Source organism: Urocampus carinirostris, chromosome 14, assembly GCF_059441175.1.
Source record: "Urocampus carinirostris isolate Australia breed hairy pipefish chromosome 14, RoL_Ucar_1.0, whole genome shotgun sequence".
NCBI lineage: Eukaryota > Metazoa > Chordata > Actinopteri > Syngnathiformes > Syngnathidae > Urocampus > Urocampus carinirostris.
In genome coordinates this window covers 12407125-12420689 of record NC_142362.1, presented here as the reverse complement: position 1 = coordinate 12420689, position 13565 = coordinate 12407125, and the positions used below count along the sequence as shown (strand labels likewise).

The 13565-nt window shown below is 39.5% G+C and overlaps 1 protein-coding gene across 4 annotated transcripts in view; it reads right to left on the bottom strand.

The window, feature by feature from the left end:
- Positions 1 to 642: 642 nt before the first annotated feature.
- LOC148352650 (polyprenol dehydrogenase) overlaps positions 643 to 13565 on the bottom strand; it is a 70517-nt gene continuing 57594 nt past the window's right edge. For all 4 annotated transcript variants that reach the window (XM_088353161.1, XM_088353163.1, XM_088353164.1 and 1 more), the window contains exon 7: positions 643 to 5767. In XM_088353161.1, the coding sequence (XP_088209287.1) occupies positions 5588 to 5767 (180 nt within the window). In that variant the 3' untranslated portion in view covers positions 643 to 5587. The remainder of the gene's footprint in view (positions 5768 to 13565) is intronic.

Below are 13565 nucleotides of genomic sequence, written 5' to 3'. Positions count from 1 at the left end.
TCACCTCGACCCGAGCTCCAGTTGCAGCTGAAGAAAATTCAAGCCTAAATATGCCGCCCCCGCCACCATGCGTCACTGTACTGAGTGTGCCCTGTCAGCCGCTATTTTGATAAAGACGTGTCACAATGCGCAAAGCTGTAAAAATACTTACAAAATAAAGTGAAAGGCGAAAAGAAAAATCAATACGAATACCCATATCGGAGACGCCGTCAGTTGTGGCCAATCAAAGTCCAATTTAACGCTTGAGGTACCGCAGTGCCATCAAACCCCGACACGGGCAAATGAGCTGCATGACGACAGAGCTCCCGATTTGCCGCATTATCCTCTAGAATATTAGTTTATCATTTGAAAAGCAACACAAAAGCTAGCCCGTGTTTGTGTATTTATCAGACTATTTGTAGGACGCGCAAGGTCATCTTTTTTGCCCGGCTTAGAAGATGCAAGCTCGTCTGAAAGCTGTCAGTGGTGCCAGACAACATTATTGGAAATAATGGATACAGATTGTACATCACTTGAACACACCACAACCTAGATTCGACAAAAGGATGGCTGGCTGGCTCTTAGAATGTGCTATTTTTTGGGGGGATAGCATTTTTTTTCAGGGACGGATGATTATCGGTGCCAGGTATCGGTGCCCGTAACAGCCATTTTTAAGGTATCTCTCTTCAAAATAATGACTGGTATTGGTACTAGAAGCCCTCTAACACTCCATAAAAAATTAAAGGAATTAAATGTAGGAATGGGAAAGTGCCGATAGCCAGAGTCCCTATCGGTGCAGAACCCAGGTATTTTAAGGTATCTTTCTGCACAACAGTGACCAGTACTAGTATCAGCAGCACTCCATCCCATAATAAAAATACAATACTTGTATTCTCATTGGTGCCAATACCAGTTTTTTTCAAGGAATCCCTCTTCACAACCATTACCGGTATCAGTATTCACAGCCCTGTGTCCTTAAATAAGAATAGAAACATTAAAAGAAATATTGAAATACAGGGATGGGTGAGGACTGATACCAGGTATCCTTATCGGTGCAGATACCAGCCTTTCGCGGCATCAGTTATTATGACATTGGTCGGTATCAGGATTGGAAACCTTGGAGCTCTCGATCGGGAACATAACATTTAAGGAATGGGAAACTGTAGGGATGTGCGAGTGCCGATACCACGTATCATTATTAGGGCCAATACCAGCGTTTTAAGGTATCACTAATTATGACAGTGGTCGGTATCTGTATTGAAAATTCCTTTAGCCCTAGATCCGGAACCTAACATTAAAATAATGTTAAATTGTAGGGATGGGCAAGTGCCTATACCAAGTATTGGCTTTTTTTGTAGTTGTAGATTCATTTAATTTCAGGAACTAGTAATTAGAGTCATGAATCAATTTTCTATAATAAATGCAATACTAAAGGAAATATGTTGGAATTTAAAGTTATTTCTTTAAAGGGACAGTGTTTATTTTGTAGCACCTTCTAGTGGTGAAGAAAAACACTTAATTAAATAAAAACAATTTTGATATTCAAGCAAAAAGTAATTAGCATTTTTTTTCAAATACTCGTCAAGATATTAGCATTTATTTTACATAACATGAACCTCTCCTAAAGATCATCTTACTACTGCGGGTACCAAAAAACCTCAAAAAAGGCCGGTCAAAGAAATGAAATGTCACGATTATCCATTGCCCTCACCTGTGCCCGCTCATTTGGGGCCAGCTGCTTTAAACTCTCATTCACTCCTTGTTGGTCTGTCAATGAACCTCCGTACTTGCAAGGCAAGCATTCATATTCTGGCTCCCGTCTGTTCCGTATCCTGTACCCTGTATCAATCCCTCATCCAAGCCCTGTTATTCAGTATCCAGTATCCGGTATCGATTCAGTCTGTCCCGTCCTCAATTGCACCCTGCTCGTCTGACCCCGATTCCCCGATCGTCTCCGGCTACTTGACCCATTTCATCCATCGACCACGCTTCAATCTCCCGCTCCGACTACTTGAACCATATTTGCACATCGACCACGCTCCGATCGCTCGTCCCAGCTACTCCATTCGTTTCCGCATTCCGATAACGCTTCGATCTCATGGGCTTCCTGCTTCTCCTGCCCAGCGATTGCCGAATTGTTGGCGTTTGTGTTCCCGCGCATGACTGCTCCGCTTCCGTAAATAAAGCTTGGTGTGGAAACGTTACGCGTTTGGGTCTATCATCTTTTTGGGAATCCAACAGCACGAGCAAATGAGAAAGAAGGGGCGGGGCAAACACTGGCTGACGGGAAATGGAGTAAAGGTGAGACGTGTTTGTGGACCTGGCCGACAATAGTGGATATATATTTTTCCAACCGTTACCTTTGGAAATATATGCTTTTTTCCTAGATTACTTTCAACGGGCACCCGGACTCTGCAGGTCTGCATCAAACCTTAAGTACCAGTATCATTTTCCGTTCAATTTGCCGGCTGTGATTTTTTAGACTGTGTCGAGTATGGGTTAATTTTGTGTTTGTGTTGCGTTTTTGCAATGTGGGCTCATGCGGCTAATATACAGGTGCGGCTCGTGTATGTACAAAATCGGTTTTCCTCCCGAAATGTGGTGGGTGCGGCTTATAATCAGGTGCGCTCTATAGTCCGGAATTTACGGTAATACACACTGTCCCTTAAAAATGTCTTTTCTTACTGAAGAGTAAAATGAATCTACTAGTAGCATTGGTGCGTGGTTTCGGTATCAATAACAAATTATGAATAGAATATCTGAATCAGGCTGAAAAATGTATCATACATCTCAAGTAATAAAGTCACAATATAATTTCAAGATATAAAGATATTTTCTCTAATAGGGTCAATATTGAGACTATTTTAAGATTTGAGTGTCGGTATCAGTTTTATGGAACACCCATAAATAAATGGGTTGGGCAAAGCAGGTTGATCACGCATTGCAAGTAAACGATCTTAATAATTCAGACATAACGAGCATAATTACGAGAGGATATCATTACGGACGTGTAAAGCGATGATCGTCAGGGAAATGAATATGTTCCGTTTTCGCAGTCTAAATCTTACATCACACGGCAATTGATTTTGTTTGCTCGTTGAGAAAACTGTGCCCGGATGTTCTCCCTGCAATGTTTATGAATGACCGTGCGTGTGTGTACGTACGAGCTTAGCCGATGGAGCTTGATTCCCACCAGTGGGATATCTCGCTCCCACAATGCATCGGGAGCGCCGCCAAATGAAGACGCATGAGTGGCAAGGAACCAATCGCACTTTGAATACTGAACACCAAAAATGGGATTGTGTTTTCCATTTCTTTTGCTCGTGTTCAATCTGTAAGATCTCGCCGTTTTGCAAAAACAGAGCGAGGATTCAAACTTATTTCGGACGGGTGCAGATAGTGATTCTATAAAACGGATTAGCACAAAGGAAAATGGGGACAGACTGATGCGGCCATTGTTTAATGCTCTTTTCTATTTTTGTATCCTGGTTTGGGAGAACTGTTTTTTATTCCTTAAAACTTTTTGAGGGGAAGAATGGGAAGGGATTATTCCTCTGCAAAATACCCTACTTTCCACATATTGTTGCATTGCTGTGTTGTTTTTGCCATGTCAGTGTTAAGAGGGTGTGATTAAAGAGAAGACCCCTAATCTAACTTCGTGAAAGGAGACTTACGTCCCTTACTCTAACACTTTTTTAAAGAATTGGAAGGTCTTTGCCTCATTGAAAAGACGCATTGCTAGAGTAATGGGAAAAACAAAGAGTATAAGGTGGAGTCATGGGATTGGACCTCAGTCTTAGTTTTTCACATTTAAGTCCAGGTTCAAAAATAGTTTAAGGTCTGGAACCGGCTCAGACTATCATTAGTCAAAAGGTTGTCTCGAGCTTTGTCAAAAAATAGAAAGTCTCTTAATACCATTAGTCATGCCGCAAATCCCTGCCTTATAAATACATAATCTCTGCAAACAATAAAATCTAAAAAATAATTGTTAAGACAACAAAGCTAACGTTGACCTGAAGCTAGCCTACAACCAAAATTGTGGTCTGTGCTCTGTGGACATTTTGAAGCTCTTTATGACAAGTGATAGTCAAAAATGAAATGTATGATGTATCGTATTTACTGTATTTGAGAATTGTGCGCACGCGTGTATAACGTGCACTCCATAATTTTTTAATTAAATGGGTATAACATTTTGTTTCACATTTTTCGGCTCAAACTTAGCATTGTCACAAACGTTGAGGCAGGGAGGCTATGTGTTAGAGAATAATTGAATATCCCCTTCGCCATCCCTTTGTGCAATGGTATGCCCCAGCGGCAGTGTTGTGGTGTGTGACATGTTGGACAAGTGGGAGTTCAAAATAGTTCACTTGAGAATACATTACAGTTCTCAGCTTCATTATTATTATTAGTATTATTATTAGAGCTCATACACAGACACACCTGCCACCCTTGCTTGGTTTCTTTCCCACCCATGTCTGGCTGTTCGTATATGTTTTAGATCGTCCACACAGATGATTTGGATATTATTACTAAAACGGGAACGTAAGTGTCTTGAGGGTCGAGAGATGTGGTTGCATTCAATGGATTGCGATTGTAGTCAGCGATATCTTCGACTAATAAACCATTGTGCAAATACCGTAATATACTACAGTAATACATCTGAGCGTGTCACTGGATCCCTCGATTATAACCCACACCCAATATTTGGGATCTTTTTCGGTCGAAATTGTCTGCGTTATACTCAAATAAATATAGTACATTGAAAGGGTTTTTTTTCGCACTTGTGACTGCCATCTTTGGCTTAAAGCGTGACTGCAGCCTCTGAATCAAACTCATGCTTGGTCCCAATGCAGCCTTACGGCAAAAAACTCAAGCTGACTATTGCAGTAGAAGTCGGGGGCTATTTAAACTCATCCGCTGAGAAAGAAATATATTCAAAAATGTAAAAATTATGCAGTGGTGCGAGATAATGGCAAGTGAAATGACATTTTGTCATCATGGACAAAAAGAAAACGGTTGCTAGCGTCGGTCACATTGAAGTTAGCTATTCTTTTTGTTTCAAACACAGCTAATCACACGATTAGAAGACGACAACATAAAGCGATTAAAGCGCCACAAATCAAAGTGCTCCCAGTCAAAAAAGGCCTCATCGCAAGATGAGCCCAGAATCACTGAGGTGTAAAAACTCAGCGATGACATCACTTGGCGCCTCCGTAGCTTTGGAGAAATTCAAAGTGAGTGCCAGGCTCGGACAGAACTCGTGCCAAAATCTGTTGTTTTTTTTGCTCGGAATCACATTAGCGAAATGCAAAAACGTTAGGGTGGGGAGAGGCCTTCAAGCCTCATGGACCAGGGGAGCGCTTTTAAGGCAGGTGTCGTTGCGTGCCGCTTAGGACTGATGGTTATGTGATTGCTGTTTGCAAGCTCGCAATGGGGAAAAGTCTTCCGTTCGCTGTAGCCCTTCTTTGGCGGGAATAGAAAAGAAAACAGTTGGCCTTTCAGCCGGTCAGACTACCAATCATAGTCTCCAGTCCAGGGGTGGGTTGTGAGATTGTCAACAGAGATGGCGATTCAAAAGAAAGAAGCTGATTGGCACAATGAAAGACTGTTACTGTGGAAGCAGGATCCTGTGGCTGGTTTCCCACAAGAGCTGCTGAATCTGAGGATCAAAAGTTAGCGGCGTCGTGACGTCCCTGCGCCCGTTGGACCAGTAGCCTCCCCCGAGCTCGCCTTCCAGTTTTGGTGAGAGGGCGGCGTACAAGACAGTGGCAGCTCCGTCTTTCGGAGTCTGTGAAAATGAAAAAAGACGAAAATGTGCCTTCATTTATCTCATCTCATCTCATCAGCTGCACCGCGGGGGCCTTCATTTATGTTTTCTTTGAATATAAATCATATTTTTGGAAGTATAACTCAGTTTCTTTTTATGGTTTGGTCAGGGTGTGAAATATACTTTGGTGCGACTTATATGTGAAATGATTACCACATTAATTAACATTTCACGCGGGTCGACATTTTTTAAATTATTATTATAAATTGCCTTTCAAGAGGATCTCTGTTTTTGGTGTTGGATTTTATCAAATAAATTTCGCCCCAAAATGCGACTTATACTCCAGGTGTGACTTATGAAATGAAATGAAATGATCTGCATCTATATAGCGCTTTTCAAGTCAAGACATCCCAAAGCGCTTTACAGTGTGCTTCACATTTCCCAATAGCAGCCGTGCAGCCATGCAAGGCGCTAACCTGCTTATTGGGGGCATTAGGGGTTCAGTGTCTTACCCAAGGACATTTCGACATGTAACACGGAGGAGCCGGGATTTGAACTGCGATCTCTTGATCCCAAGATGAGCGCTCTTCCTCCTGAGCCACTGCCGCCCCCACTTATATATATATATATATATATATATATATATATACATTGCCCTGCAATTGGCTGGCACCCAGTTCAGGGTGTCCCCTGCCCACTGCCCGGAGATGGCTGGGATGGGCTCTAGCCCCCCCCGCGACCCTAATAAGGATAAGCGGTACAGCTAATGAGATGAGATGAGATATATATATATATATATATATATATATATATATATATATATACGTTCTTCCCTTCTTAATTATGCATTTTTGGGCTTATTCGACTTAAGTCCGGGAAATAAGGTATATGTTTTGGAGCCAACATTATGAAAACTTGAAGTAGTATTAATGATATTATTATTATCATTATTGACCTTAATAATAATAGAGTAAAAAATAAAAATAAATAGATCTATTTTCAATTGATTTAATCAAAAATAAATTAGGATTGCCAACTATCGCCATTATCAAAATATAATTTAGATGACTTTTGGACTGGAGTTTCAGGTTCCAACATTATATATTTGCTAAATCATTTTGTCTTTAATAATAGAAGACTGATTATCGTTTTTGTAGGGTAAAACATTTGTGAAAATTTGAAGATAGTATATATAAATGTCAAAAATGTATCATATTAATGAAGTCTCACCTGGGTATTTATTTTAATCTTAATTTTCTTTATCTTATAATTAAATGTGTCTATATATATATATACCGTATTTTCCGGACTATAGGGCGCACCGGGTTATAGGGCACACCCCCAAAAAATAGTTTTTGGTCCTATATCTTCCATAGATAAGGCGCACCGGATCATAAGGCGCTACAATGGGAACGTCGACAAAACAGTCGGATAGTTCAGTCAAACTTATTACCCCCTTAACATTCCCAAAGCTTGCAAAGACGCAAATACGTGTCGTAGACACGTGCGGATGCGGTGTCCGTACGATGTCACTTAAATGCGTCATTTCAAATATCATTCGGAAGGTTGAAGTCTTGGGATTCAAGAGATGCCAAACATTTCTATGTTTCTATTTTCTTTTTCGCTCACAACTTTACTGTGCATATGACAATAAACACTTGGAATTGAGTTTAATTCACTCAACTCATCACAGCAACATCAAGATCGTTCTAAAACAAGATACTGGGAAAATATAAAGCCGCATAACTCACCTAAGTTCTCAAGTTCAATAATGATACGCAATCATGGTCTTCTTACAACCGTGAGTGAAGTAAATCCAGGAGAGTAGAATATTTACAAATACAGACTAATGAAACATGCTTCTTTATGCCGTACTTTAGCAAGCTTGCTACGCCATTGCTAAAGTCGGCCGATTGCAGGGTTTGTTTCGGCCATCTAGCCAATCCGAGGCTCCGAATAACTTCAGCCAATAGTGATCGATTCAAATGATGATTGACACATTGGTTAGCCAATGAAACGCCGGTATATAAATCCCAGCATACACCGCGGACTTGCTACGCCATTGCTAAACTCGGCCGATTGCAGGGTTTGTTTAGGCCATCTAGCCAATCCGAGGCTCCGAATAACTTCAGCCAATAGTGATCGATTCAAATGATGATTGACACATTGGTTAGACAATAAAACGCCGGTATATAAATCCCAGCATACACCGCGGACTACTCCACGTTCGGGGTAAAATCGAGTCGGCGGCTGTTGAGTAAGTTGCGAGACCTTGCAAATTTAATATTGAGCCATATATAAGGCGCACTGTGTTATAAGGCGCATGGTCAGCTTTTGAAAAAAATTAAGACTTTTAGGTGCGCCTTATAGTGCGGAAAATACGGTGTATATATATATATATATATATATATATATATATATATATATATATATAAACAACATAAATGTCTGCCAATTTACTGCAAAATTTGTGAATGGCTGTTTATAAGGTTATAGATTGGTAGACACAACAGACATAATTTAGGAGAGAATACATAAATTTGACTTGCAAGGAGGACAAGGAGGGCCATCAGATAAGAAAATCCCAAGGTGTTCTAAAAGCCTTTGCCTAGGTCTTTATCTTAGAATAAATCTTCTAGGTTAAAAAGCAGATTCGCCCTAAGGGCTAAAAAAAAAACAAAGAATGGCAAACACGATTTGCCGATAGTGAAAATGATGTAAACAGTGCACAATAGTCAACATTGCAATCTGGCATCCTACGCAATCTCCTCTGCAGGTGTCCGATATTAAAAACAAAATAAACCTGTCAGATAGGCAAATAAGGAGTAGAAGAACAGTGCAGTTAGGCCGTTTTGAATCTCTGTAGTTTGTATTCTTCCTTGTGCTTTTTAGCACTCGTTTTTCGGTTTCACTACACAATATAGCAAAATCTAATCATCAAATATAAAATCATATCAAATTTAATTTCTTTAATTAAATGATGATAATCTATTAAGATTAGAGACAAAATCAGAACCAGTGACATCAATTTAAATGTTTGTTTTGTATGATGAAAATTTTTCTGAATTATTTTCTCTAGCTAGAAGTTCCAGATTTTTCAAGGGTACTTTTTGTTTCTTCAACACATACAAAAATAGTTAAAAGCGTTTTGCAACATTTTAAAATGTAATAATAATTATTCCCCTAATGTAATGTAAACCTTTTTGCTAAAAATATGCAAAAGAAATCCAGTGATTATTGTTGATTTAAAAGGGGGTCGATTGTTGGAATTGCATTGTGATGTGGTATTGTGCAAAACAAATAAATAATGAATAAACAGTTATATACAAACAATTGTTAAAAGCTAAAATGAAACAAAAGTCTTGTTAAGATTTTATTGAGACACATCCTTTAAAAAAAAAATGGGTATGGTGTTGTGACGATCAATTTGTCCCACCATACAAGGAACAGCGGTGGATGTGATTCAATTCATTGTGGTAAAAATGTATTGATTTATCTTACAAGCAAGTTGAGTTACAAGCATGGCCTGGGAACAGATTAAACCCATAAGTCGAGGTTTACGCCACATGGCAAATACATAACATACAGTGCCAGTGTTCATTTTACCCCTGAAAAGTGATGGGTCCCAGGGACTCACATGCTCAAAAATCTATGGGTCCCAACAGACATCAATGGGTCCCCAAAATTTAGTCTTATCGCGGTTGAAACTGTAAATCGGCGACAAATATATAATATAAATGTATATATTCATTCAGTTTTAATCAGCACAGTTTATTGGTAATACAAATCAGTTATCACTTCAAGATTTTTCAGTTCACAACAATATTGTACATTATACAAAATATTATTGCTCAAATAATTATATTAATCTATATTTTCATTCTGTTTTAATCATCACAGTTAATTGGTAATACGAAGCAGATATCACTTCAGATTTCTCAGTTCACAATATTGTACACTATACAAAATAATATTGCTGAAATATTTATATATTCATGCAGATTTAATCATCCCCGTTAATTAGTAATACAAAGCAGTTATCACATAAAAATTTTCAGTTCATTTATTCTTTGTGGTTTGCTGTCCCGCCATAGTTGTAATGCCTTCTCAAAGTCCAATCCATTATCATCCTCCTCATAGCGTAACCAGGAATATAATTTAGTCCATTTTGGCAGAAAAGTCCTTTTCTTGCTAGGAGTATTCTTTTGTTTATCTTTCGTCGAATCGTTTGCTTCAAAACACGTGTTTTCCTTGCCTTCGCGGTCTTCTGAAGAATTTCTCCGCCATTTTTTCGTGCCGGAATTATTGCCGTTGTTACCACTTCCTGTGTTATGTTTCGACTTATTACCGACACTAAAGAAATTACCAATTTTTTGTTGATTTGCACCTAATACCAACTGTTTTTTCGGAGGCATACTTCTCTTTCACTCGACAACCACCACAATAATGACGTCATCTCGAAGCAACGAGATCTCGTTTGCCGAGATCGGCGCGAGACCAAAACAACAATGGCGGATCTGCCTGACGAAAATTTTGGAGTGCGGTAAATCTTTGTTAAAAAAAAAAAAAGTAATCGGGTAATAATGACAATTTGGTGTCAAAAACGTTGCGTCCCGGGGACGCACGTTGATTCGACCCAATGCGTCCCCAGCGAAAATAATGCGTCTAGGACGCAGGGACGCGGGCAAACGAGAACACTGAGTGCAGAAAAAAAGTATTTGCCCCTTTCCTGGTCTCTGTGTTTTTTGCGTATTTATCTCTCACATAGGTTTCAGATCATCAAACAAATTTCAATAGCAAACAGACACAACCCGAGGAAATACAAAATGCAGTTTTGAAATGTTGATTCCGAATGTTAAGGCAAAAAAAAAATCTAGGCTGATCTGGCCCTTTGTGAAAAAGCAATTGCCTCACCCCTATTTAAATCACAAGGTACCAACAACGATTTTGGAAAAGCTGAGTTCAATTCCACAGGCCAATACCTGTATTGAATCAATAAATCAGCTAAATTAAATATGTTATACTAAGTGAAATAGGCTACAAAATCTCAAGAACAAAACTGAGATTTCACAATCCAGAAGGAATTAGAAAAAAAGTGATTCAAACTATCGGTCCAGAAACGGTCACAAAGCCATTTCCAAGGCTGTAAAGCTACAGATAACCACTGTCAAAGCCATTATCCACAGATTGAGAGAACTGGAAACAGTGTCAAACCTTCTCCGGAGTGGTTGACCAACTGAGATTACTTCAAGAGCGTAACTATGGCTCATCAAGGAGGTTACTAAAGATACCTTGAAAAACATCCCAAAAACTTCAGACCTCGCTGGCCTCAGTTAACGTCAGTGTTCATGACTCCACTATAAGAAAGACACTGGCCAAAAGTGGCATCCATGGGCGAAATCATTGGCGAAAATCACTGCTGTCACAAAAGAACACAAAGACTCAGCTCACATTTGCCAAAAAGCATCTTGATTATCCTCAACACTTTTGAAGAAACATTCCGTGGACTGAAGAGTCAAAAATTGGAAAGGTGGGTTTTGATTTTGTGCCTTAACATTAGTAATCAACATTTCAAAACTGCATTTTGTATTCCCTTAAGTATTCCTTGTGTGATATCAAATTTGGTTTGATCATCTGAAACTTTTGTGAGTGATAAATATGCAAAAAAACCACAGAGATCAGGAAAGGGGCAAATAATTGTTCACGGCCACAGCAGCTCTGCTAAGAACAGTGAAGAAGAATAAAAGCAGCAGCACCATACACAGTAAAAAATATTATATTAATATTTGCTCATGCATAACACTCTGTATTTACTGGACAATAATACAGTTAACACCTCAGCAGGGACTTTTTTCAGGTCATTAATTAAAACACAAATAAAAACCCTGTATTTTATTGCGTCGTCATTATCATAAGTCTTACCGTTCGGGTAGTAAGATGTTGTGACAGTCGAGAAAAACTGTTTGTGCATTGCGATGTTGGCGCGATTTATGTGTGTGTGAGCATGCGTGTTAACAACTAGCATGTTTGAGTGTGTGTGATAAATGTGTTTTGTGTATGTGGGGCAGAAGTATCCCAAAGGTTGTGCTTGCAGGCAAGTCCCAGCGACAATCGCAGTTTGGGTTCCAACACGCACACGAGTCTCCTTACATTAATTCCCGGCAACAGTAACAGCAGCCTGTGGCTCGAGCTCCCGGCTATGAAAGGATCGGTTTCAAATTTAACGCAATGTGAACGGTCGTGCTTGTTTGTTTAGTTTTCGAGTGTGTTTTTTTTTTTCTTCTTTTTTTCCTACTGCAATGGGCTCGCTTTGTGTATATGAGTGCACCTGTTCATATATCTGTGAGTCACCAACCTGCGGATACACTCGAACCATATTAAAGACATTAAGAAGCTGCCAGGGATTAAATTAATAATTATTTTGCAAGCAAAGTGCCTATGTGTTTATGGAAAGCATTATTTAGAATTGGCGGTATCACAAATGCAAAAAAAAATAATTTCACAAAACAACTGTTTTCTGCTTTTATCCTACTTTTAGCATAGCTGTTTAGGGTGGAAAAAATAGGTAGGAGGAATAGGGGAGGGGTGGAGAGTGTCATAATTCTCCTCACCACAGGATTTTTTGGTTTCTCTTTATAAGCGTAACATGAAAATATTTAAAGTGAGAAAAGGCCTGTATCAAGTAAATACCAACTCAAATCCAAAGATACATGAATAAGAGGATGAAATGGGGAATGCACATACCGTAAATTCCGGACTATAAGCCGCTACTTTTTTCCCAAACTTTCAACCCTGCGGCTTATTCAGTGATGCGCCCAATTTATGTAATTTTTCTAACGGCCGCCAGTGGCGCTCGAGTACAAAAGGTAAGATTTAGACTGCAACTTCTTAGCTTGTGCACAAACTAAATTAGCGTAGACATATCCTCATCATGCAAATTGCAAAAAGAAAGGCACATGACGCAACTTTCAAGCTAAACGCAATTGAGCAGTCCGATAAAGAAGGAAACAGAGCTACCGCACGTAAAGTTCACTTTGCGAGCGTGATGCTAGCGTGATTTTGAATTTGGGAGCGTGGGACGACGTCTATATGACAAAGTCTCTTTCCCATACTGAAGGAAGACGACTTTGATGACGCCAGTTATGAGGAGGAAAATGAGGACGGTTTACCGTGCCTACTTCAGGTACGGTATGTATTTTTAACAGAGATGTTTACTGTGTTGCGAGCGTGTTGCTAGTAGCGTTTTGCTACCCTTCACAGGCACGGTTTGGGATGAAAGTTATAATATTATTATTAAAGCTTTGAAAACTCTCTCGTGTACCGTCTTTCTTTGTGAATATAAGTAACCATGTATAATATGTACCGTATTTTCCGCACTATAGGGCGCACCGGGTTATAGGGCGCACCCCCAAAAAATAGTTTTTGGTCCTATATCTTCCATAGATAAGGCGCACCGGATTATAAGGCGCTACAATGGGAACGTCGACAAAACAGTCAGATGATTCAGTCCAACTGATTACCCCCTTAACATTCCCAAAGCTTGCAAAGAAGCAAATACGTGTCGTAGACACGTGCGGATGCAGTGTCCGTACGATGTCACTTAAATGCGTCATTTCAAATATCATTCGGAAGGTTGAAGTCTTGGGATTCAAGAAATGCCAAACATTTCTGTGTTTCTATTTTCTTTTTCGCTCGCAACTTTACTGTGCATATGACAATAAACACTTGAAATTGAGTTTAATTCACTCAACTCATCACAGCAACATCAAGATCGTTCTAAAACAAGATACCGGGAAAATATAAAGCCGCATAACTCACC